This window comes from Anas platyrhynchos, chromosome 10 (assembly GCF_047663525.1).
Source record: "Anas platyrhynchos isolate ZD024472 breed Pekin duck chromosome 10, IASCAAS_PekinDuck_T2T, whole genome shotgun sequence".
NCBI lineage: Eukaryota > Metazoa > Chordata > Aves > Anseriformes > Anatidae > Anas > Anas platyrhynchos.
This window is the reverse complement of record NC_092596.1, coordinates 9,973,089-10,000,311: the sequence shown is the minus strand read 5'-3', so window position 1 is coordinate 10,000,311 and position 27,223 is coordinate 9,973,089. Positions and strand designations below refer to the sequence as shown.

The 27,223-nt window shown below is 42.3% G+C and overlaps 1 protein-coding gene across 4 annotated transcripts in view; it reads right to left on the bottom strand.

Annotated features, from left to right (window-relative positions):
- Positions 1-27,223, bottom strand: part of NRK (Nik related kinase) — a 98,506-nt gene that overhangs the window by 30,536 nt on the left and 40,747 nt on the right. For all 4 annotated transcript variants that reach the window (XM_038184605.2, XM_038184606.2, XM_038184607.2 and 1 more), the window contains 14 exons: positions 26,393-26,503; positions 24,597-24,687; positions 22,560-22,690; positions 19,745-19,799; positions 17,593-17,671; positions 16,735-16,910; positions 14,899-14,971; positions 14,287-14,482; positions 13,260-13,427; positions 12,320-12,484; positions 8,808-8,960; positions 3,307-3,438; positions 2,380-2,447; positions 636-748 (listed from right to left, as the gene is read on the bottom strand). In XM_038184605.2, the coding sequence (XP_038040533.2) occupies positions 636-748; positions 2,380-2,447; positions 3,307-3,438; positions 8,808-8,960; positions 12,320-12,484; positions 13,260-13,427; positions 14,287-14,482; positions 14,899-14,971; positions 16,735-16,910; positions 17,593-17,671; positions 19,745-19,799; positions 22,560-22,690; positions 24,597-24,687; positions 26,393-26,503 (1,711 nt within the window). The remainder of the gene's footprint in view (positions 1-635; positions 749-2,379; positions 2,448-3,306; positions 3,439-8,807; positions 8,961-12,319; positions 12,485-13,259; positions 13,428-14,286; positions 14,483-14,898; positions 14,972-16,734; positions 16,911-17,592; positions 17,672-19,744; positions 19,800-22,559; positions 22,691-24,596; positions 24,688-26,392; positions 26,504-27,223) is intronic.

The following is a 27,223-nucleotide window of genomic DNA, read 5'->3' as shown; positions in this document are numbered from 1 at the left end:
GCACTGTGCTTTCACTGGATGAGGCCATCTCCACGTGTAACTTCCTTTTCCTTTTTCTCAGTTCCACTATCTTTCTGCAAGTAGGAGTAGAGGAAGAATGTTTCACAAGCTGCTGCATGGAGAATCTTATGTGCTTCCTTATGCTTCTTTCAGCCAGCACAATATTAGAGTGCAGAAATATTAGTGTACAGCAACTGCTCATCTGTATCATCTTATTAGTGGGCAATGCAAAAAAGCAGCATATGGTTATGCAGAAAATGACAACGGGTGAACATTAGCGTTGAACTAGATCTGTGTATGTAATGTTGGCTCTGCTGAGTTTCAGTGGTGTCAGTAAGTGCAACAGAACTGATTTTTTCACTTCTTAATTGACGTAATTAAAATTTTCTGTGTGGAAGTACATTCAGAGTCTTTTTTTTTTTTTTTGACTCAAAAAGGGAAGTATTTATATTTTAGGAACATGGAACCATAAAACCAAGAAGGCTGTCAAAAGCCTATCACCAGAAGACATTAAAAACAAAAAAAAAAAAACACAGAAACATTTACAGTGCAACACTTGACACCCTACAGAAATCCATTTCACATGATAGGAACTCTGGACATTGTGACTGATGAATCCTTGACTTGGGAATCACCTGAGGTTGGTCGGCCGCTCTGATGAGATCCCGTCTCCCATTGCTTGCTGCCAGGAGTGCTGCTGCTGTTTAGCTTCAGAGCATGGCCCCCGGGGGACAACTGATGACTGTTACTAAACAGAAAGACAGAAAGCACATCAGGCGATTTGGGTTTAGGAACGCAGACTGGAATGCACCTCCTAGGCCACTGAACCAAGCTCCCTGCTGTCAGCATACGATATAATATTCTTAATAAGCAAAATCTTTGCATTTCGTGGTGTTCCAGGCAGGGCCACCCAATGGCAAGAGAAAAGGGAAGGGACAGTTTCCTCTGGGAATTCATTCCAGGAGAATGCAGAGTCCCAAGTCACCACAAAATACCCTACTCAATTCTCCCTTGGCCTCTTCAGACCAGTGTCACTCCTGGTTACAAAAACTCATGGCTTTTACAAATAATGAAACCTGCTCTCCTACAAGATACATCATCACCCACTTATCAGTGGAGAAAGGAATATACAAGACAGTAAAACAAGCTGCCAAGTAAAACAGAGTCTCACTCAGTAATCCCAGGCTAAGAAGCCCCTAACTTTTAACACTGTGGTTTGCCTTCATGTTTCTTTTCTGCTTTGCCTCCTTTAATTCTTATGTAGAGAGCAGTTAGGGTTTGACTTCACTTGAAAGTTGTTTCAGGTGATGTTTCTGACTTTGGTATAACACAAGCAACCATTCCAAAGTGCTGTACATCATTCTGTTAGGTCAGCTGAAACTACTTCCCTTTTAAATCTCTGCAAACCCGGTTCCTCCCTGCATTATGTTGTTCCCTGATGAGATGTCCTGTGGGGGCTACCCTTCACCACTGAGCTCTCTGCACCCTTGGTCTTTTCTTCTGGGATGCCAAGTACACTCACCTTAAGGGCAGACTGCTGGAATACTGCCAAATACAGCACATTTGTCTGTTCAAGCTACTATCAGGCAGAACAAAGTTGCAGCCACAAGCTTCACTCACAAACTATAATTAAAGTGCCTAGACAGGGAGTTGAGGCCAAGGCCAAAGTCACTGAAGTATCCAGGCAAAGAATTCCTCTTTGAAACAATGGTGCAGGCCCTGAAGTGCCACAACAAAGCATCTCCATGAGCACCCTGACCAAGCCACTAGCACCACTGCCCCTGCCATCCTCAGGTGTCAACAGGCTGGGATCTCCAGCAACCTGCACCTTCAACAGTCACTTGCTCTGACCTGAAGGGACAGACGGTAAAACAGTACTAAATCACAAGCAGCTGTTAAATTGCTGCACTACATAATTGGGAAACCAATGAAGAACTTGCATGGAAACTGCTCAGGCAAGCCAAGCAGACTGAAACAAATGAAACAACTCATTGCAGGAATTATTACAGGTGGAACAGCCTTTATATATTACAAATGTTGCTTTCCATTAGAACACAGAACTACCTTGCATGAAAAGTAAGCAATCTACAATAGGTTTGTTTGTATTTAAATCATGTACATTAGTCATTAAAAGGAAGCTAGCTTAGATGCTTCCTTCAGGTTTAAGATCAAGAGATTTGGTTTGTTATTTATTGAATGACTGACACAAAACACAAAATAACTGTAACTGCCATTAAATGAGGTATGAACAGGTTTAGTGTTACTAAAACAGTTTTAGTGTTACTGAGGTTATGGCTTTGGTTTTAAATAAATTGGATTCAGTTTTCCCACTGGCAAAAAATCAGCATTAGTATAAGCATAAAACACTTAGGAACTTACCTTGAATGGCATCTCTGATGGCCAGGTTGATCCCTGCCGTAAAATTTAGAGGTTGTCCTTTCTGGAACCTTAAGGATTTAATCAAATATTTTTGATTTGCTACTGACAGACTCAGTTAATAAACCTAATGCTCACCCTGTAACAATACAGAAAGGAGACTAACCAACATAAAAGAACAATGCTTCAGTGGGACCTGTGGAGCTGTCTTTCATGACATCAACACTGGAAGCTGTGAGTCAGCAGCAGGTACTTCCATTTTGCTCTGAGCCTCTGCAATCTATCAGGGTGCAGTCTGTGAGTGGTTTGCACCTTTCCCTGTAGTCAGCATTATTCTTGGTCAATATTTAAAGCAGACAGAGTAACACGTCTGCAGTCATTAATGCAGCTTTACCTAGGTGGTGGATTGCCATATGTTGCTATCAAAGTGTGCATATACAAGGGGAGGGGAGGAAGGTGGGGAGAAAAAAAAAAAAGACACACACACACATCCCACCCAAAAAGTAATAAAACAAATTCACACACATGCATGCCCATACATACACACATCCCCACACAGGAGTTCTGCCCTTTTTCTTAGGAGTTCTGTTAAAAAAAATTGGTACACCATCACCTGAATTATACAAACTAATGAGCTTTTCTGCAACAAACCAGATTGTGCACAGGAAGGGAAGCTACAAATATTGGGTCTAACAAAAAAAGGTATCTGCATTCATTGACCCAACAGATACTATACACATACACTGAGAGCATTCACCTGCTTAATCAGTACAGAATCGTATCTTTATAGTCTTCTTTCTAGATTAGTGAAACCTCGTAAGTGGGTAACTGATGGGATTTTCACTCAGCTTCATAAAGCCAAAGGGGGTGGATGTACACAGAGCAGGGAACCGAGCTCAGACAGTGCCAAAAACGCAGCATTTCACATACCTTCGGGGGTTGTTCTTCGTTTTGAATCTCATTCCAGAACACATCATCTTGTCCAGGGCTGACTGGTATTGTTGCCATATCTGACAGCGAGCTGCTGTGGTACGCATCTTTACTTGCCCGGAAATTGTCACACTTGAAACAAATGAAATACAGAGTGAATTGTACTTCTCTGCCTCTACAACGTGTCCCAGTGCCAAAAGATATCAACTGTTCTGTTTGAGAGATCAAATTTTTAGCAAATGTGTAACAAGTATTGTGTTTCGACACAGACTTACCTTGTTCACTGTAAAATTATTGATTTCCACCATCTTAAGCACAAATATTTCAAGCTGAAGGGCACAACATAAAGAAATAGTAAAAACATCTATGCTATACGTACGTCTCCCACCCTTATGTCTGTGGAGAAGCTAGTAGGTCACTGGCAATGCACAGGACCAATGACCCATTTCAGAACTAAGACAGAACAATAAATGGGTGAATCCCACTCCCCTGCCTAAGACGTTCCCTTCCAAGCTAGTCTTTGCAAGCCCACTATCAACCTACAGCCACTGCAGTCAAACTGCCACCTGGAAGTGCTTCTAACTCTCCAACAGACTGCCCTAGACCTCCTTTACAATAGAAATTTACAGGTGCATTAAAAAATAAAATAAAATTTGAGCCTGCTGTAAGCAATTAGAAACTATGCCTACACTATACCTCCTGCACAGTCACAGCAAGGTGCTCCCATTGAGACCACCTGTGTCTAGCTTGGCGTGTAGCATTGACTTACTGGAGAGCTGGTGCAAATCTCATTAGATAGCTATCAGCTATCTTTGAGGGCATCACATTGGGGCATTAGGATAGCAAATGCCCTAATTGGGGTGAGAGAAGAGGGGGAATACAATGCTCATTCCAATGGAATAACATGTTAGCAGTGTACAACTTAATCTAAAATACTCAAGATTTGTTCCTGTAATTCTCTCTGTATTAAAAAAATAAATAAATAAAAAGGAGAGGTCCTTTAAATTCTGTGCATTAATAATCTATCACACTTGAGTCTTCCAAAGGGGAAGAAAGGAACAGAGCTAAAAATGTCAACCGAATGTACTGATCCTTCCTGAAATGAGAAATCCTCTTGGACATGAGATTGAGACAGAATACATGGAAATGCTGTGTGAGCCGGGCCCATCTTGAGGGACTCCTATGCCAGAACCAATTTAATGTTACAGAAATAGAAAACTAGTAGAGAAGTGCCTGAAGCTATACCACTTTGTGCTTTCTCTTCTCATGCAAAGCAAGACCAGGGCTCCCCGGGGACACCGGCAGCCAGCAGGAACACTACGAGATGCCTGCCAGCTGCTGTCCTTCCCCAGTCTGGACTGAGCTTTTGTACATTACCAGTGGGAAGCACCTCTTATCTCAAGCAGACTGCAAAACAGCACCCCGACCACTTCCAGTACTAAGAAAGAGGCTGGTAATTTTTCTCTGAGTCAAAGTTTTAATGTTTGTGTCCCGATCAAATTACTACAGCTCAGCTCAGAGGCAGCTGCAGTTCAGTTTCCCCACAGAATGACTCAGACAAATATTTTATTGATTTATCAGCTAAGCATATTAAAATTTTCACCAGTTCCCTCGAGCTAGAGACATTATGAATGCACAGCAGTATTATTTACCTACTATGTAATTCATTTTTAAATAAAGTAACCTATATTAAAAAGTAACACACAGTAACAGAACTGCACACAGGTTTTCAATAACATAATACAAATATGAACCTCCGTAGATCATTTAAATATCTCTAAGTAGTAATTCTAAAACTATCTAAAGATGCCAAACACACATGCAATTGTCCCACCACCACCTCCAAGTCCAGCTAGGGGAAGTCAACTGCAGAAAACCAGTCCTGACGAATTCACCTGGTTAAATATTCAGGTGCTTTCCCTGCCTTTTGGGGAGAACATGTTGTGTTCGCTCTCTGTAAAGAAAATAGCTTTATCAGCAGTTAGAACATCTCCTAATCCGTGTCCTTTCATTTTGTCAAAATGACTTTTTTTGTCCAACATGATTGTCACTAATAATAGTTTTCAGTTAACCAGAATTATTTTTAACAGCAAAGTGTTCCCCTGAAGTGACTCATCTGGGGGATAGGAATAGGCTTTACAGCAAGTGTATTATTATCAGAATATAGGAAGATTTTCGTCCTTGCCAGTTTTTCAACAAGACACTTAACTTTCTTCCTAAATTTCAGCTTTTGAGTCCTGCAGAGTACCAGAAAACTACTTGTGCTTAAAAGCAGGGGTGAGCTTTGCTGAATCATGATGTGACTGAGGAATTCTCAGCTCCGCACACACCCTCTGCAGATGGTACCCACGTACATTCTTTGGGCAGGGGCAGACCAGTACTCCAGTTCCATGTAAAGCCAGGAAGTGATGCCTGTTTCTGGGATGATTTCTGTAGGACCTACAAAACCTTGCAATTCTACAGCAAACCAAAAACATTTCAGATAACCCCCAAATCGTAGTGTTTGGCCAAATTGCTCCAGACAGAAGAGCAGATCTAGATAGCAAATCCTACAGGAGAACCACAGAATCAATTAAAAAAAAAAAAAAAAAAAAAAAAAGGAGTTCATTTCAGATGTGGGCTAAATCCCTCCTTTACTCAGACCCTGGGAGACACTGGGCAGAGAAGTAGACCCAGTGACTTTATTTACAAGTCTCTGAAATCCTGCAGGTAGCCCAGAACAGCTCACCCCACAACACTGCAGCCAGAGAGCCGGACCTGCTGCCGTGCTGCAGCTCACCAAAGGCAAAGCAGGTACAAAGCAGGTGGAAATGACACACTCTGATCTGGGAATATCTCACATTTCCCTCACCAGACAGACGGTACAAGACACTGAGAAATCCTGCTCCCTGCACCTCGGGAGCTGCATTAAGATTTCCAGGGAAATCATTTTGACAGAGAGTCAGGCAATAAAGAGGTGCCACACAGAATAGGATCATTTAAAATAAGAAATCTTTTTAGTCTGAGCAGAGCAGTGATGACAGATGATCCCTCTCTGACAAAGCTGTCTGGAAGTTCTTCAGCACAGACATCTGTGATGGATTCACCTTGCATTTTAACTCCACCGTTCACTTTTATTTTAAATCAACAAGGCTCCAACGCACTGAACTCTCCGAATACATTGCTGTGAGTCTTGTAGTCTCCAGGTGACTAACTGGCCCATCGCTCATATAGCCTTATCACTTTATAAAGTTAATATATGCAACGCTGCCAAAAACATGGCTATTAGCATCAACAGCTGCTGCCAACGAGCAAAAGGAAACAACCCTTAAGAAGATTTATAAATTACCTCTTGAAGATCATTGGGTTTCCATGCTAACACAGCAGAGGAGACCACAGATCGACTTCTCCCTGCCCACACGGTCTCCACCTGCCAGAGCACTGACTTGTGCAGGGGTAACAGGGCAGCTGCCAGCAGGGAGTGAAATTACACTAACCACTATATATCAGGTGCTGCTGTTAGCCTTAAGTAACACCATCCCTTTACATAGCATTAAAATGTTATATAGTTTCTAGGAAGGAATGTGAAAGAGGGTGATAACGCTGCTTTATTCCTTGCCACTCCCCAAAGCAGTAGAGAAGCACTACCAAGTAGAGAAGCACCAACGAGGTGCAAAGGGATGAAGTGACTTGTCCTAGGTCTGGGTCACAGCCAGGCAAGGATGTAGCCCCTTTCATCCATAGAACAGCACTTTTACATGGCAGGACTCTCCTGGGTAAACCCACTGTGATCCTAACAGAATCCCAGATGCCCTGCAATACACTGTGGGCCTTCCCACTCCTACTACAAGGCCAAAATATTCAGCTCAAGGAAGCTGCCAGCCACTGCCCAAGGCTAAGATACAAACATCCTTCTTGCAGACCCTGCACCAGCTCTCCAGAGAGGCAATGCTACAAGCCAAGCCATCAATTTAGCCCAGTCACAAAACTCATGACTTAAAATGACAAATGGGCCATGGAAAAAAAAGAATGTGAGAAGATACACCAATATTTTCCCAGGGAAAAGCTATCGGGGCCCTTTTTTTCCCAGCAGATGTCTGTGTTGATTTTTCCATCACCACCAGACAGCAGCAACCTGAACAAGAAAAGCACAGCAGGCTTGGGCTAAAAGAGGCTATCGGCCAGCTATTACCTGCCTCGCACAGACTCACTCTCAGGCATACGTGGAAGCAGGATAGGGCAGCACTGGGCCACGCAGCCTGCCCTGTGAACATCCAGGCTCTACGGGAAGGAGGAGGGATGAGAGTTTTTTCTCTTACTTCGAGAAATACAGTGTGAGAAGGCAAAACATCCACGGTGCTGCAAGAAGGGCTGAGTAGGGACACACTCAGCTCAACGCAATCAGTATGCAGAGATGCTAACAAGGGCATGACCTTTCAGGCACATCTGTATCTTTCATGCAGGATGTAAATTCACATGAAGCTCATGACAAGCAAGATTTCAGTGGCTAGCAATGAGCATAAAAACTTGGGATAGCACCTCATAGTAACGACTTGCAATTGCAAGTAGCCTCCAAGAAGTCAGAGGGCCCGCCCTGCTGTTAGGGCTCAGCAGCAAGGCAGCATGAGATGCTCCCAAAGCCACTGAGTTGAAAGTAATAACCCAGGCACCTCTCCTCAGTCTCATCTCCCTGCTTTGCCTCCGGGATCCAACTTGCTGGGAAGTGAGGCCACCAGATGCCATACGCAGCAGTGAGAGTCCTAAATCTGCTCTCCCAGAGCTGGTAGAAATAGCAGGAATTAAAACACTGTGAAAAGGATTCTGATGCAGAACTTTTTCAGTGTTCTCACTGTATACATAGAGTGACCTGTTCAGGTATGACTTCTAACCTCTAACACTGAATTCTGTACATACTTTGGTATACTGCCTAAGATACATGGATCTTACATCTGTAGTTGAAACCAACAGCTTCTTCAGTAAGTTCTGATGCAGCACCTGAAGACTAGAAATGGGAATTCACAAACTTCCCAGGCTCTATCCGCAGGCAACACCTGACTCTGCAGTGGCAACTAGTCCTCGTTCCATCTCTATATACACGTTTAGATTATTTCATATGATCCCTAACAATCTTGCTCGTGTAGATGGTCTTCAGGGATAAAGATCTTGGCTTTAGACTTGTTTTGTGAAGTGCCACATATATTTATGGCACCATATAAATAATACATCATCCAGGGACTGTAACAGAACAGCCTTTCAGGCTTTTTGTGAAACATCTAACAGTAACATCATAGAATCAACACAGTCAGACATCAAGTGTATAAAAATAACTGTTATCTAAACCTGAGCTGCATTGCCCAAGTCTAATTCCACTTGTAACTTAGCAGCACACAGTGGCACTAAAAATCTGAGGCAGATTGCTGCAGGCCTCAGTCATTTATGCCAGGAGCAAAGGGAAACATGTCTCTGATGTGCTTAGGCACTACCTGTGCTTTCTCCTCCCTGTTTAGGCAGAAATACCATACCTGCACTACGACAGCTCTCTGCAGGGCAGGGGTGCAGGGGCTGGAGCTGCTGCCGGAGCCCACCCTTGCCTGCGGTGTGATGTCGTGCCCCAGCACCACGGGCCACTGGAGGGAGGGCTGGGTGCCGTCACTTCTCTTTCTTCGGTCCTCAGCCTGCAAAGGAGAAGAGAAAAGGCATGACGTGCCAGAGCTGCAGTCAGCTTTATTCTAGGCCATTCCGTTTGCTACAGGCTAGGATTTTAGCTGGGGAGGAATCATCCCTCTGTATTTACTTACCTTTGACAGCACGCAACCTGTTTTGTTGTGCATTTATTACCCCCTTTTACAATGTTGACATTCCTGCAAGTGGCTCTCTATGTTAAAACACTTTTAATGCTCTATTGTTTGGTATTTTAACTGCCCTATGGAAAAGACTGTGGAACACGATCTAGGAGGAACAAAGGTCCTTCTATTTCCTGAGGGCACTGCTCATTATAACATGTCTGTCTTATGGTTTTGACCCTGTGGCTCTTTGCATTTTTATTCAACGTGACTGATTTCCACTCTGAATTATAAATCTTTATCGTATCCTCTGATTTAGCAGCCTAGGAACAGTTCTACACCACAAGCAAGAATAACACCATCTCACACCCAGCTGTCTCTGTCTGGACGCACATTCCTAATGGTCTCACTCTATCTGGATGTTTGTGCCTAGGTCAGGATGCTAAGTGTACTCTGAACACAGCCTAGGAACCTGCTGAGGAGATGGAAAATGATTCTCATGGATCTTAATTGGAGGTGGGGGGAAGCAAGCAAAAAAGGTGAACTCCACTGTAACACTGCTTTTGAGGCCAGATTTTCATTACTTGCAACTGCTAAGAATGAAAGGCGAATTTTACCATGAGCAAGAAAGAAAATGAAAAATTAGAGTGGTTTCACTAAGCTAGAGATAATAATTCAACTACTGCCTTTGTTCTCAAACAGCATTTGCATGCAATGCATTGCAACACAGATGCAAACTTAAGCAGCCAACACTTTGGGCTCCCAGAACTGACTTCAGCCCTGGCACAGGCACTGAATTGGTGCAGCACCAAGCCCGAGCTCAGAGTCCTTTCCTCACAGCTCATCAGCTGCTGGGATCAGACACAGCACAGGGGTGAGCTCACATCTGCACCCATCAGGGAAAACCTGCTCTGACCTGCCTGCCATAGGAAGAGCTCAAAGACAAAGAGGACGAATTCCCCAAAAAGGGCTTTGTGGTGCCAAACATTAAACTTGAGGTTTTGTAGGGCTATAGGGTATTTTTTTTTAATTACTTTTATTGTTTTAAATATCTCAACTGAACAATAATTCCAAAGAGATTTCCCATGTCAATAACTTGTCCTTCAAATGCAACTGAACCCTACAAATTATGGAAAAAAAGAACTTACTCTAGAGTAGGCTATATCTATTCCTGCGCAGATCTCTCCCAGTGCAGAAATTGGCATCTTTTCAGCTAATGAACTGGGGAAGATCACTATTAGCAAGAAGGAATTCATTGAATTATTTCTGTTAAAAATAGTCAAAACTTTAAAGCATTTTTGAATTGTTACAAGCCGTTATGAGTGCTGACATAATTATAAAGTCTCAAATTCTAACCAAAAAAATGCAATCCTGTTCCACTAAAATCCTAACTAGTGCAAAGTGTCTTCCAAGAAGTTTTGAGATTAAGTAAGTGATATTGTAAAAGAATTTGCCCTCAAAACCAGACTACATTATAGCAGCCATGATGACAAACAACAGCATCGTGCTGTGAACCCAAAAGGCAGGCAAATCTGTGGATATGATTTCCCTTTTGTTTTCACACTGTTTGCTTCTTTATGTGCCTAACTTACCTGCAACTAGTAGCATTTTATTTCACGACTAAATTAAAAGTTAATGGTGACTGCCTACACTGGACTCCATAATATTTTTCATTCTGCTACTAAAGGTTCGTTTACAAAATTCGTGCCCAAACTAAATAGTATTTGAGCCGATATTTTGCAGTTTTTTTCCACTTCTAGCTACAGTGAAGTAGAAAAGAAATTTAAATGAAATAAAACAGAGTTGCATATTCTCTCCACACACCCAAAGCCTAGCAAAGGCAAAGCATTTCTATGACTTTGGTGATGTGTATTTAGCAAAAGCAGCTTACTTCTCTGTCCACACCCAACTTACTCCCCAGCCAGAATAAGACCCAGCCCTCTACCACCACCTAAATACCGATTTCCAAAAGAGTTCATTCAAATCTCAGTAATGCTTTGTTTAACCAGTCAATGCAATAAAGCTTTTGGATCTAGGGCATTTTTTGGCAGTTAAGTTTTACTTCAAACACAATCAGACATTCTCTTGTTTTCACAAACTGCTGCTCTAATAAGGGCCTTAGTATCTGTTCTTTTCTTCATTTCTTATTGCAGCTTAGCTGTTTGCAGACTCTGTCCAGTTATTGATATTTATCATTTCAACAATCCTAGCAGAAGAGTTTCATTTAACTGCTTATCAATATAGAAAACTTCACTTAAGGGAGCCAGCTGCAGCACGTGCACACACATAGAGGTGACATCAGAGTGGGCACTTGCTTAAAGACTGCGGCAACATGTAACTAAGCAGTGCTCTGCATTCCTCCTACACACGCATGCACAAGCTCTCCTTGTGCTTAGTTTGGGTATTTAGGGAGGAACCTGCCTTGTCAGGAATACACAAACTACCACATCTAATATTCTACTTGCAAACAGCTGCCCCTGAGGAGGCACCTGCAAACTGCTGAGATTTCTGACACTGACCCAGCCAAATAACGTGACAATCGCACCAGCTGTAGAACTGGGCTCACACACTGGGGGTATGTCAAAAAGAAAAATGAGCGTGGTAGGAATAGTGAGATAACATAGGTAAAATGGACTTGTAGCTTTTACCCTTATGATACCAGTAAACAGAAAGAGTTGGATGGCAGAAATAATTTCAGAGTTAACAAAAGAGTGAAATGGAGTGAAGGGTGAAACTCTTAATCCAGGACTTTACACGGCTACCCCTTATCCATCAAATCCAATCTACCTGAAATCCCAGGAGACAAAGAACAAGAAAAGGCATCACTACCTGACATCAGGGGCACAGAGACCCACGCTTGAAATGCATGACAGTGTTCTGTGTCTGAGTCAATTCTGTGAACCCTAACATCAGGTGAAGGCATCTGTAAAAACCTCAGACGATGTTACCTTAATTCATTCTTCTTTGGGAGACAAGGGAATGACAGCTAGTTGACCAGAGGGACTATGATTCCCGGTTCACCACAGTCGCACCTTTCTTTGAACCTGACTACAAGTGACAGAGACTAACCCCTCCTTTTCCTTATCCTCTACATTAATGGATATCAAAGGCTTCTTTATAGCAAAGTGTGTAGAAAGACACAGGTCAAGCTGAAGATTTAGGTTTAAAGATCATCCCGCTCTTTACTTCAGGACCACCACAGCGTCATAAACTTCAACCGCACCAAAATGCCACATTGGCTGAGTTGGTACCTCTTTGCCTGCGTTGCTTGGTGGAGGATGTGCTGCTGAATTTGAACTCTTGGAAGGCTCCTTCTTTTTCTGCTTATGGTCATGCTGGAGAGACAACAGCTGCGTCTGATCTTTGGGCAGGGTTCGATGCACCCTCTTGTTGTGCTGCACGTCTTCCACTTTTTTCTGAAAGCAAAGAGTGGTGAACCTCAGAGAGAACAACGCCTTAGAGGACAATCAAGTTGACTGCTGGAAATCCTGGCTTTTAAAAAGAATCAAGTGAGTGCAATTGCTGCAGGGCTGACAGCAGAGACACAAACCTGAGGAACAGAAAGCATAAAATGATCCCAAACACTCTATGTTTAGCTTTTGGAAGAACACAACAGAAAATCACATTTTTTTCCTTTTACTTTTCCAAAAACAGAGGCCTTTGATCAAACACTCCATGCTTGATTATGAATCAGGTCACTAGCTGCAACATTAGGAAAACATAGTGGCCAAGGCGCCAGACTCGACAATGTGACTTCAGCGTTAAAAATAACCTCCACTTCATTTTTATTTGTGAAAAAGAGATTGTCCTTTGCACAATCTGAAGAGAGACTGGAGACTCCAGAGATTTAAGCTTAAGTTGAGCTCATGCTGCAAGCTTTCAGGGTAAAGATATCTTAAATCAGATTAAAGTGACTGAAGACAACTTCAGTGAGGAGAAGCAGCAGGGACAGAAGTGCCACGCTCAAGGGGGAGGAAGTGTCATTGCTGTAGATAAGGAAGGTGACTCAGTAACATGCCAGTTAACTCCAAAGAAGGTTGCAAGTGAGAACAAGAGGCAGTAAATACATTTAAAAAGTCCCTCTCTGGTCTGTGACTCAGAGGATGGCAACACCCTCAAGGGAACTGAGAAAGACACCAGCTACAGGAACAGGGAGCTGGGAATTGCTGCCAGTAAACCCCCCTTTCATACCTGCTTCTTTTCTGATTTCCTCTGCCCGTCTACTATGAATCGTTCATCATCTTCCACAGCTCTTTTGTCTTCCTTACATCTCTCCTCTTTTCTCTGAACATCCTTAGCCTCTGGCCACCTCTGCTCACACTCCTGCTGCCTTCGGAGCTCTTGCTCTCGCCTCTGATGCTGGAAGAGAGCCAGGGAATAACATTGGTTATTTTGTTTTCCTTTTGTACCTGCCAATTATTTATGCCAGTATTTATTAATCACAAGGTCTGTTTCCTGATGTGCGTTCAGTAATAGGGGATACCTGATACACAGCCCAGCAGGAGCAGACAGCCACAAATTGCCACCACAATGACTATCAAACTTGAAGTGAAACCTTTGCCCTTTTGGCAGCCAAGGACAGATTTGCCACTCATTTAAAGCAGGCATGTGAGCTCTCTGTGGTGGCTGGCAGCTAATCTAATGACAAATGTCTTCCTGTCATTTTGAGAAGCAAAGTTTTTTTCCAGAGTCCCCCAGTTTTGCTGGAATTGCTTTGCCAGTTTGGGAGTGTTTGCACAATGCGTGAATTTCATCAGATGCTCCTGAGAAGAGACACGTTGGTGATTTAGCAATCCTGCACCATCACAGTGCGTCAGACAGCTGAAAAGGCACCTATCTTGTAACATCTTAAAAAGAAGCAAGGCCAGCACCCTGAATCTGGAAGACAGCCTCAGAACTGGGCAATGCACACGAGAAAGAAACCAGGACCTCTCAGCCCATCTGCCTGGGCTTCCACAACCAAACAAACTCAAGCAAACGCCCTGAGCCTGCTGCTCCCAAAGCTCAGGGCAGGTTGTTAGCAGGAAAAGGACAGAGCCCTTTTAAAATCATTTAATATCATTGTGTTCAGAAGTGACAGTTCTGCCAGGGTTAAAGACTACAAGAGAGGTTGTGCTGACAATTTAACACAGCCTTCTTGCCTTTCAAAGACTATTCTCTACAGGCACGTTTTTTATTTGTGATGGGATGTGGAACAGCAATACAAGCCAGGCCTTACATCCTCCAGCCTCCTCCTCTGCTCTTTCTGCTGCTCAATGCGCTTCTGCCGCTCTGTCAGCAGCTGCTTCTTGTATTTCTCCTGGTCCTTCAACTGCTGCTGCTGGCGATGAGGGTCAGAACGGTTTTTGTTTTCCTGTTGCAGCCTCAGAAACTCACGACGGAGAGTTGACTCCCCTGGGAGATTAACTATGGAGCTGAAACAAAAGGCAAGTTGCTCTATGACTAAACATAACATTAAAGTGGAGAGAATACAAGGTGCACTGGGAATTGCTCGTTGTCCTGTGTTAGCAAATGAAAATGTTTCAATAAATCTCTGCCATCTTGGCTACGCATCTGCATTTACTGGGCTACAAAGCAGCCTGAAGCTGATTATTGGCTGCTTCATTTGAGATTTTCCTCCCTATTGCTGGGGAACAAAGCAGCAGCTTATTACAGACACCTTACACTCAGAATTTGTATTCAATAGCTAGAGAACAGTTAAAGCTACCAGAGGGGATATAGGAGATAAGGGATTTAGAGGAAGTTAAGAAAGTCAATCTGTCTGAGGAGAGCTGTCTTCAATGAGAACAGCTTGGCCAATCAAATTTTATATTCATGCCATAAAATTAACCTTGGTTCTCCTTCATCTTCATTCAGCTCATCATCTTCCTCCTCACTTCCACTGTAATCATAGTCTGTTTCTTCTATTAAAAAAAAAAAGAGAGAGAACAATAAATGCCAATGGAGGATGACATTATTTAAGATGTTATCTCAAACTTTCCTTCTGAGCACTCAATCTGAACTACATGCAGCTCAGCAGGAATTTAAAAGCCTCAGGTTGTATGTTCTAGGAGGCTGAGGGGATGCAGCAGAAGAAATCCAGGTATGTAACTCAAAACCTAGCTCAGACCACAGGTCACTGGGCAGTCCCTTTACACGCTTCTACTTTTTCCCTTGACGGGCTACGCTGGTTTTGCAAAACTGACCTGTTTCCACAACCTGTAAAATGCTACACTAAGCCCACAGAGATATCCAACCCCATAACATTAGCAGTGGGGTTAGTTCAGAAATAAATCCAGATAGGGCATAAAAAGACTTATACAGTCCTTCTCTGCTACTGTATGCTTTTTGCATGGCTAAATTGAGGCCTTCAGTAAATCTGTGTTTCCTTTTGTACTAAAATTAATAATTAAAGAACCAGGGATAATCACACATTGCTGGTTTTAACACAGCCATTCAGGAGAAGGTGGCCCATATTTTTAAAGGTCTCTTCAAGAATATCACAGGCAGCTTTTAAGGGAGGGTTTCAAATTAACATGCCATACAGCCAACAATACAGAGCAGGACCAAAGTAGGACCTAACTTTTTTTGACATCACTAACTTGAAGTGTATAGTCTGGCAGTTTCACACTGTTCTCCTTTTCAGGGGAGCTCTGATAAAAAAAAAAATAGCACCTTCCATGTCTAAATAAAACTATCTGTCAACATGTGATTGTTATCACCACATCTTTACCCCCCTCAAGTGCATTTTTTGTGAAAACCTTTAACTGTCTGTCTTTACATTCAACTGAGCTTTGAGATCCACAGCCGAAAGAGATGGTAGAATTTATGTCGACTATTGGAGTCAGTAAATTTACACTGCAACAGCAATTCCATTTTAGGCACAAATATTCTTGTCAAATCGATACTTAGAGTTTGGCAAGTCATTTTCCAACTTAACAGAGCTTTCTGAGTTTGCCTTCATAGCCACTGATCTTCACAGTACCCCTGCCATTATAAAATATACAAGAGAAGGAGGGGAGAGCGGACAGGGAAAATCATGGGGTGGCCAGCTACAGCTCTCTACATGGCAGGTCAACATGCCACTTCAACACTATTTCCAGGTTTTGCTCTGAATAACAGGCCTAGCATTTGGAACCACCTCAGATTCTCTCTCTTTCTTCATGCATCCTGTGCAGTAGACAATTATACCCATGTGTGACTGGATCTTAGAGGCCTTCTCAAGGACTCTTGTGCACTCCAGTGCAAAATGCTCTTTAGAGAGTACTACTGACCCCAAAGTAGTCACGAGATATAATTATATGGAGATGCAACCAGTAAATTAAATAGATCAGGAACCGTCAGATGAACTGAGAAACTAGGTAAGGTTCATGGCGTACGGATTAGATACTCCAGAAAGCAGAGGCCTAGATGTTACTTGGACTCCTTGGTCACAGCAGCATTTGGGTTGTGTGCCGTGAATCGATGTCAGTCAGTAACCAAAGACCTCAGCTCTTAAAACACCATTAAGGACCCGGGCTTTGGCAAAGAGATTTTCCAAATGGCCCAACTGCTATCACCAACTAAGCTTTCTCACAGCTTTTGTGGTACCGGTACTTCAGGTGGATCTGCCTCGTACTCTGCTGCCAAAAATCAGAAGAGGACCCTACTAGCTGCAACTCCTTTTATTTTGTTTTTGCCACATTACCTCTTTCTCCTTTTTTCTTCCTGGTCCTATCCAGGTGGTCTTTCAGCATGATGCGCACTTGCCGTTCATTCTGCATGTCTCGGATAAAGGAGTGCTTAAGCAAGGTTTCGGTGGGTGGACGATGCAAATAATTTTTTACAAGGCAGCTTTCAACGAAGTTAAGGAATTTTTTTGACCTGAAAAACACAGAATAGCAGGGTTAAATAATAAGCTTTTTCAGTATGTGCCAAACACTACCACAGAGTGATGGAAAGCACTAAATTTGCAAGGCTTCCTTTTGCACTGGGACTATGTGAAACAAGAACTGGAGTTCTGCCACCAGCCCAGCACTGAGGATGAGTGAGGAGGGAACTCCATCCCGGACTGCCCTCTCAGTGGAGTTATCCTGAATTTACATCAGTATCAACAAAACCACTATCTGGCCAACACAGCTTAAAAAAAACAAGTACTTATCCTTTTGGTACGGGGAGGATTTTCTTTATAAACTTCATTTATATTACAAATTCTCTCTAAGCCACAAGGACTGCCACAATGTTCATGCAATCTTCTGACAAACCAACCCAAACAGCCTACCTAAACTGAAATTGCAGCCACCCATGCCCCAATCTTTAGTGACTGGGATGACTGCTGCTGCTTAGCCAGAGTTCAAAAGGAAGGTGCTGCTTCCCAGAAGTAAACTACATCTGCACCTGTGGCTTTCCCCAGCACTATAAACAGTGGAAGAAAGACCACAGATGTGGAGGAAAGACCTCACAAATCATTGCAGGATCTGACAAGATCATAGTCTCTGGACAAGAGAGCTCAAAATCCTCCTAAGCCTAATGCTGCAAAAATACAGTTTGCACATTATCTCCTTACCATTTTCTGGATTTCAGCTTTGGGGGCGGGTTCCGTGGGATGAGGAAGAGCGCTCTCATGGGGTGCATGTCACACAGGGCTGCAAAGGAGATCACACAGTTAAGGGCACACGTCCCCCCATCCCAATCACAGCCGACCACCACCACCCAGGCAGACCCCCACTTGCTTCTCCCAGTTCTTCCAGCACAGCACCCACCACAGCACCTTACCATCAGTGAAATTCAGGCTACAGACAAATGAAGTCTCAGAGTACAAAGAAAGCTTTCACAACAATACATTGTTATCGCCAGCTAAATGAGGTTTAGTTGAAAGAAACCTCAACAATGGCAACAATGATTGCAGCTTTCTTCATTTTTTTTTTTTAATATATATATATAAGGCTTCAGAAGGACATTAAAAAACCTCCCATCTCTAATATACCAAATGGGTGTTTTTGCATAAACAGAAGTTAAATGTGTTTTTTTTTTTTATGGTTCAGATAAATGATAAGCTAAGATATATCACTCATGACATAAGACAAAAAAGTATGATGAAGAAAACCTGATGCGAACCAGACAGCCCATAAACTGTGTCACTTGAGCAGAGAGTGATGGCTGAGCACATATTTCATCTATTCTGTGTTTTGGGAGCATGAGCACCGTTATTAGACAATCTGTAAGAAATCCTCCCCATGCATTCAGATGCTGGTTTCTCTCCAGGCCAATGTACTTCTGTTTAGTGTTACTGTTGTGGAAAGCTAAAACTACAAAGAACTTGGAAAAAAAGTAAATACCATCATCTCTCCTATACCCCAGACATTTTGTCTGGAATTATGAACATGCCCCCATCCGTCACGGAGAAATATCGAGGGTCAGAGGTTTTCCTTCACACAACAGAGCTGCTCAGTGACTACTGATAGGATCTATACGGAGGCTGCTTTCTCATGATATGCAGGTGTTCAGCAGTGATTCTCTTAAAATGAATAGATTTACAGTATTACAGAGCTAGTAAAAGTGAGAAGGCTGTGGCCTGGCAAAGCCTTTACTGCCTTCTATTTCTTTCTTTGCCTGTAGCTGCCCACCATCGTTTCTCACATCTGGGTTGTCTTTTTCCTTTGTATTTTCAATAGCTTGTGGTACAGTGGGGATGTCAGGCAGAAGTCTGGTTTCTAGCTATGGGTCCCAGAGTCTGTTGCAGCACAAGTAAAAAAAAAAAAAAAAAAAAAAAAAAGCACAATGCAACAGAATATAATCCATTACAATGCCCTGCCAAAACTAGTGAAAACATAAAATACAAGTGGAATGAGGAATTAGCATGTGAAGCTGTAAAGGCTCTCTCCAAGGAGACTCCCTGCGGACTCACGTCTCGGGACTAAGCTTTAGCTAGGCGGGAGCACTGTGCCTGAAAGTGCTCCCGAGCTCCAGCTGGCTCCTGAGTGCTGCTAAAAACCAAGTCTGACAGGAAAACAGCCAAGAGTGTTTTTAAAACACAGCCTACGTGCTCTCAAGCTCAGGCCAGAGTATAATCTAGTTCATGTCCTGTGCTCTCCGCAGTCACCAGAAACACCCTCACATTACAGCTGCTCCATGGGTGCAGGGGTGAAACAAGGGGTCCTCCGTGGAAACAGAAGATGGACGAGGTCCTTGCGTCCACCCTGCAGCTGCCAATTCCTGCCTGATGGCTATGAGACACTGACCAGTGGAGTGAGGGGGATAGTCAGGGTCAGTGAGGGTCTCCCTGCGCACTCCTGCTGCATGGGGTCATGGACTGAAGCCACGGTATGAGCTAATACAGTATTCACCCCAAAACCCGGGAGAAATCAGGTCAGGCCCTGAGTAAAAAACCTTTAAGCCTAGCTTCATCCACTGCCATTTTTTTTCTCCAATAGTGACCTAAAACCAAAACCACTCATCAAATATTTCTGCTAACATGTCCATCGCTTCTGCTTAGTTGTATCCACAGGCAGTGATCAAAGTAATGCTAATAAAAGCTCCATGAAAAATGTTGTTTCCCTAGCATGTGAAGGCAACGAATGAAACCAGGGACTTAGGGAAGCCAAATGAGAAAAAAATCACAGATTATTTGTAAAAATCCACCCAAAACCATGAGTTATCTTAACACAAAACATACTCACAAAGCACAGAGCCCCCTTTCCCCATACCAAATCACTTACGAGGAGCTCCTTCAGCCATTTCAATTGCAGTGATTCCCAGAGACCAGAGGTCACTCTGCAGGGAAAAAAAAAACACACATTGCACATTGCAACTTGAAGCACTCAACCTTTTTTTTTTTTTTTTCCTTTTGTTATGTTTTTTACAGTTCCCCTAGAATTCTCTCAGACCAGGTCATGTTAATGCAACTGTGACACACCTTCTGCTCCCTCCCACTCCCTCCTGAGCTTTTAGGAAACGTGCTAATAGCCAGAAGCTTCCTATTTCCCGTGCAGCTCTGAGTAGCTGATTCATCATTTAAGCAGCCAGCCCCAAAATGTAAACCTTTTGCATTCAAAAAAAAAATAAACTAAAGAGCCAGAATACACCAGGCACCATTTAAATATGTATTTTAAGTCTCTAAGCTGTTGTCACGAGGCAGTGAGACACAACAGCGCCAAAAAATTCTTGGTCTTAGTGCTTGTATCAATAGCCATTGCTGAGTTTCTACACTGATAGAACAAAAATTATAGCCAGGCCCTGGGGTCTGACTTTTTCTGTCTACAAAGTCTGCAGTCACATGTTTTTGGGCACACAAAAGGAGGTTTAGTCACAGTCAGATTTATGCTGTAGTGTATGTTCAACTCAGTTAACTTAGACTGTTTTCTTTGTCAGCTTATCTGGATGCTAAAGGCCAAGTTTTGAGCATGGAAGGTAAACTGGGAACACAACCAGAGCCTCTAAAAACTTCTCAGGCTTCCACCTGATTGATCACGTACGTTATTTTACTTTTTTTTTGTGTGTGTGTGTCTAAATGTAGTCAGATGAGAGGCATGTGATGAAATAAACTTGCAGAGGGATCTCTCAAATTATCTTTTAACAGGGAGAAAAGAAGACAAACCTTCAAAGATCAGACACAATATGCTGTTATGTGAAGAGCAGCTCAGACCCAGCCTGGCACCCTAACTAAATTTGCCTTTACCAACAGAGCCTTCTCAGTCCAGCTGTTCTGAGCTGCTTTGTGCAAACCAGTTCGTGTTATAATTTGTAGAAGCTTCTGAGAACAAAACCGGTGTGACCCTGATTTGTTATTAAATAAATGACTGAAAATTAGAAAAATCTTCTAGAGGCAGTATTGCAGGCTCTGGGGAGAATGGGAGAAACAACCAGGCTAAAAAAAGAGATTTGGTTTCGTGTTTCAAGGTGTCAGAAGCAGCCAGGTGAAAGGGAAAATACCAGTGTCTGTAAAGGCCTATGTGTTTATAGATGTATTTATGCATATATGTTTTCACTCATTTGTTATCATTTCTGTCAAATTTTCAACAGAGCTGGACCAACAAGAAGTTACAGACGCCACAGAATGGGTTCCTTTTACTTTCCCCATCAGGTCAGCCATAAATCTCTGTAGAAAAGACCGGCCTTATGCCACCTTCTGAGTCATAGCACCGTCTGTGTAATGCTTCCAAACCCCTCCACTGACCAGTTTTGAATAACCATCTGCAGAATCTATTCCAAGATAGACACAAAGGCAAGCAGATGAACCTTGTTTGTTATTGAAGGCAAGAGAACCTCAAGAAGTAGGGTGCGTGTTCCTAACGCTTACATGTTCTGAAAAGAAAATCAACAAAGACAAGAGATTCATTTATTGAGGTTTCACGATGAGATTCACATGGTATGAAAACTAAAATCCAAGAACATTCTTTGGTCATGACTGCCACTCACACAATGCGATTTCACACTGCCAGTGCAGCACAGAAGAAGATCTCAACAAGGAAGAATCATAGCCTCTGAACCAGAAGAAAATGGAGGTAATAACAGGCTCTTCTAATAGAATTTCTGAAGCCACTGTTAAAATGAGAGGTGCAAAGTGGCAACCGGGAGAACAGCTGGAGCAAGACAGTGACCAGAGGCAAGGGTTGCTGAGAAAGTCTTTTCTGGAAAATATCCTGCAGGGCAAGTGTAGACAGGCAAACAACAACACTGCTGGAAACAGGCCAGAGGACAAAGGATAAGACTTGTAAGTCTCTTCAGAACAGCACTGGTACATTATAATAGCTGGAAGGACAACCAGAAAAAGTGTTTGATAGCTGTTGCTGGTATCCAAAATGCACAGCACGCAGCTCATCTCAAAAAATAAAATAAATTCTTGTGTCTTTGGCATCAATGAAGAACATATCAGTAGGTGCTTGTACAGGAGCAAAAATGATGGCAGGGACTATGTAAACCAGTGCATATGACAAGAACAGGTAAGGCCCATGTATTCACTCAGCCTTTTCTGCTTGAGATTGGTTGTGAAGAATCAGCTAGGATGAGCGCTGCCAGTGGGTGAGGAGAGGTGACAATTCCCACTTGCTCAGCGCTGGCAAGGCTGTGTCTGGAGGGCTGTGACCAAGTCTGAGCTCCCCAGTATGAGGCGCAGTGGGGTAGGTGGAGCAGTGGGCCCCGGAGATTATTAAGGGCTTGGAGCTGGGAGACTCCAGGCTGAGAGGTAAAGAGAAGAGCAATACCTTGCCATATTACCATTACAACCAACGCACTGTTTCTCAAGACATTCTTTCAAATTTACCTCTTCCTTTCTTTCCCATCCTGACCTGCAACCTCCATATATCAGTATTTCACTGAAAAGGATAGTTCATGAATGTGTATCTCTCATATGAACCATTCACAAAAAATACTCATAGTGAAATTCCACTCAAAAAATTAGCTACCACCCACATACTGCAAATACTTCTACTTGTACAGTTTTAATATTATTGTGGTTTAAAAGAAGGGATGTTTGAAATTTTCATATGCAGAACTTGAGTGTTTTGCTACCTTAGGCAGAGTTATAACACTTACTCTGTAATCATATGTAGAGTCTGGGTTCTCCTCACAAGCAATGACCTCGGGTGCCATCCAATATGGTGTTCCAATAAACGTGTTTCTTCTCCCAATAGTTCTATCCAGTTGGGCGCTTACACCGAAATCCACTAAAAATCCAAGTGGGGTAAAGAAATTAATGAATGGTTGCATCCATGTGGCAGAGTTTTTGCTTAATTGCTTTCATACTGTTTAGATACCAAACCTTTTGGCTACAGTATGCACCAAATCTGAGTTTTCACAGTGTATCTTGTCCAATAATTGAAATTAAACTGGCTCTTGCTCTTTTTGAAAGAATGATCCAATAAACTGCATGCTAAATCTGACAGGCAGGCTACAACAGACATGGACTGGTCTATGAAGACAGTACAGAATAACTGATGTTTAATCTATATGATACACTAAGTAGAACCTGAGATCTTTAGTATTAAAAAAGAAAAATAGTACCTATGGACAAGGAAAATTTGGATGTGCCTAATAAGGCCACTTCTGAACGCTGGAAATCATAATAAAAAAAAAATCACCAAATAATAACATCATAATAAAAAATAATAAAATCATAACCTAATCACCATCATAATCACTTTGTTGATTATTAATCACATTTTAAATAACTCCTTCCCTGCATTCAAAAACAGCTTACAACAGGCTGAAGAGTATATGGGTTTATTCTGATCTTAGCCTCATTATAATTGGAGAGTTGTAGAGTTGCGTGGTGCTCTGTGTGCTGAAAGGATGTTACTTTCATCAGGACTGTATAGCAAAATGGTTTGGCTCAGATATGAAGCAGGGCCTATACAACCAATAATTGTGTGATCATATTTTTCAATAAATGAACTGCTCAGATGCACTAATTGGAACCACCAGGCACAGCACCTGAGTGTTATTCACAGAGAAGACAAGAAAACAGGGAAAAGAAAGGACTGGAAAGAAACAGCCCTGCTGATACCATCAAGGAGCAGATTTTCTCACCCATGTTTCCTCACTGCAGACCATCTGCATACCGTGGTCATTTATACGACTATTGCTTAACATCCCTGTTTAGCAAGCCATCTTCAACAGGAAGTTGGACCTGACTTTTGGGATCATCGTGCCTTCTGTGCAATTGATGGGAAACGAGAACAGAATTTTTACAAATAATGCTTACGCTGAAGTGGAATGAAACGGGACTGAGGACCTCTTGGTTTTCCAGCTTCTCTGCTTTAAGAGCTAAATCTCTCTGGAAACACTTTTATTTAGTTAGTTAGTTTTTAATGCTTATTTTGACTTGCTCCAGCCAAGCATCCTACCCCTTATCCATAGGCTATGTATAGTCTTCTTCTCCAACTCTACAGTTATTTCTTTCAGATGAGGAAACAAGATGGAGAATAAAGGACCATCCCCAATAAAAGAAGTGTCCTCCTTGAACCTGCTCCTTTAAATTACTGCCATGCATCCTCTCTGATGCCTTCCAAAAACATGAAAGACATCCCCTCTTCCAGAAAGATAATGTAGTTGAATTTAGTCTTAGGAAGTTAGAAGTTGTCAGCATTGATACGCCACAGCTAGAAAAGGAAATGAGTAAACTCGCAGACATTCTTGGGAGATGACAATTAGTAAGAGCTAATCCTCAGTAGCAGCCCTCACACGAGTAATTTCACCTATCATCAGATTTATGAAAATCTCTAAGATCACTTCCCATAGACAAATAGAGTAGCATAATGTAGTCTCCAAACTTTGGTGGGTTTTTTGGAATGTTTTGTACACCAGGAATCTGCTGTGAAGGCCTGGTGGTGCTGTGACTTACTACACAGGTTTTGTGTTGACTGCCCAGAAGCAGCTGTGTTTTTCCTACAGGCTGTGAGTGACATTCTTGCAGAATACATCCCATTTTTCTCTCTTTCTATACGACAGGCACCTTATATACACAAGCATTAAATATATCCTTTAAAGTCTTTCCAAGGTAAGATAGAAATTGTAAATTTTTTACAAACAGGTTTCTAGCACTCATTTAAGGAAACTTTTAAGGAAACTTACCCAGTTTTACTTCTGCATTTTCTGTGAGAAGAACATTCTGCCCTTTAATATCTCGATGGATGACATGATGAGCATGAAGATGTGCCAAGCCCTAAAAATAAAAAGGCGAGACTTCCCTTATTCTCATCATCATAAGCTTGGCATTGTTGCCTTTATACACTATTATCTTCTCAGAATTCATTCATGGGCAAAGCCCTTTACATGAGATTAGTAACATGAAGACCCCAGTTCTGGCAAGGAGAGAAGACAGCAAGCAGAAGGCCTGACAGTAGTGGAGCCTCTCTGAAGTCAAGTGTGAAGGGAAAAGTACCAACATTTTCCTACTTCTGTCTTAGAATCAAGGGACATCTCTTTGTATCACTCATTAAAAGCAAACAAAAGAGGTGAGAAGCAGTGCAGAATGCTCTCTGTGATGTACAGAGACAGCAGCTGGCTGGCCACAGTGGGTTACTCTGCATTCAGCAAAACAGCAAAACTCTGCATTCAATAATAAATGGGCCACATACAGCTCAAAATACCATCTCGGATCATTTTTGAATGTGGCACACATTGTTTTCATTCAGCTAGTATTTGCAATTTTCTGGCTTCTCCTTCCTTCCCAAGCTGTCCGTGTAACATTACGATAGCACAGACAGAATGGAACACACCAAAATAATATGTTGTAGTAAGCCAAGGGGTACTTCACTCCAAATGTTTAGCCTCTACAATATAATATTTATGACTTCAAACAGAGCTTCCTCCCAGCCCCTAAAGTTTCCAGAAGGAAGCATTTTCAATCCAGATGCAACAAGTTATTCCCTGTTTTCAAATGAAGAGCGTTCAATCCAATTGCTTGTTTTATGCAAGCATGCTGCTATTGCTTTCAGCTGCAAGAGCGTAAACCAAAGGTTTTAACACTAACTGCTTTAGGAGAGGCTTTATAGACACACAGACACAAGAACAGCAACCTAACCAGACCATTGGGAGTTTTTCCCACAGAAGAGCTCTCCCCACAACCTCCAGCTATAGTTATTACAACGCGCAGTCTAATGCCAAATCCAGGTGAGATGGCTGATGTTCTCCACTGAGCATGTTTCCCAATTCTGCTGTTTCTGAAGCAAAGATTTACCCCTGTTCAAGCATTACTTTGGCACGCTATTTGAATTCTGGCTCCCAGAATTTGCATTTAGTGTACTGTTATTTAGAGAAGAAGTAAGACTCCATCGCAAGGAAGATGGATCAGTAGCTCTGTAATGGGTTTTGAATTTAGATTGACAGCTTCCAACATTTTATTTATTTATTTATTTGCCAGGCTAGTTCATTAGATCACATTTAGGAACTGTTTTATTCTCTATACTTTCCAGGAACAAAAAATAGCCCTAAGCCGACACAGAATGAAATATAGTTACAAGAATTATCTCTGGGAGTTCCGCCCCAGCAGGGCCAACCTTTAAGATTCTGGAATGCTATCTAGCCAACACTGCTTTTAATAGTGTGGAAAAATGCTCCTGAGTGTGTGCAGGTAAAAGACTTAGGAGCAGAAAGACTTTGCACAGCATGACCAGCCAAAGCAACGAGCAGTAAGATCTCAAGATGTGGAAGAAGATAGCTCTTTGCCACAGAAAACTATAACCCATGTGTTCATACAGAAAATGTGATTGATTAGAGTACTGTGGGCTGATGAACATCTTGACTCTTGTGAACCAGAGCCCACAGGCCCCACGGATCAGAACCTTAAAATAGCAGTGGTCGTTATTGTCCTACATGAGTGAGCAAAGCCTGGGAAAGGCCAACAAAGCTCTGGTGGCACAACTCACCCTGAGAACCTCTCTGCAGATGTACGCTATCCAGTCTTCCTTAAAGCAGTTCCCTTTTGTCTTCTTCACCAGATCAGTGACAGAGCCAGCACCACAGTACTCCATCACCAGCTGCAGAGAGACAAATGCAATGCACCCTTACCACAGCACTGGCAGGGCACAAGTACAGGTACCATTAAGAAACACACTGCCCCCACCATCAAGGTATGGTGAATTACATGCCACCTTCCTGGGTGCCAAATGATGCAGAATCTCATTTCCTGAACAGTACACATTACTGAATGAATGAATGAATGGATAAGTAAATAACTTAGGAGTGCTCCTCTCTTATTGTGGGTTACAGGGAATTCTTTTCATTCTAGAAACATAAATCAGAAACAAAGAATAAAAAGAGCACTGAGAAATGTGGGAATTTTTTCAGAATTTAAAATTTCTCATTTTGCTGCAGATCTCCAAAAATCTTGCAGAAAAAATAAATACGGAGGGTTCATTTTTCTTTGCTTCATTGCCAATTCCACTTTTTGCTTTTTATTTTTCAACTGGTAAAATGTGTAGAAAGTGACAAGAAAAAGGAGGGGAAATGAGAGTACAAGCTCTCTTTCACCCTTATGAAAAAAGATAAACATTTAATTTGGGGGAAAAAAGCTCTAACAACAAACACGATCAACAACCCAAGACACAATTATCATAACAAACTTTACACTCATCCTCAAAGGAAATCAGAGGGGAGGATGGAAGATGTGTAGGGAGGAGGGATGTTCCATTTTTGTAAATTACCTCTCAGGACAACAGCTTCAGAGTTTCACCAAGACAGGGTCCAGGCCAAGTATC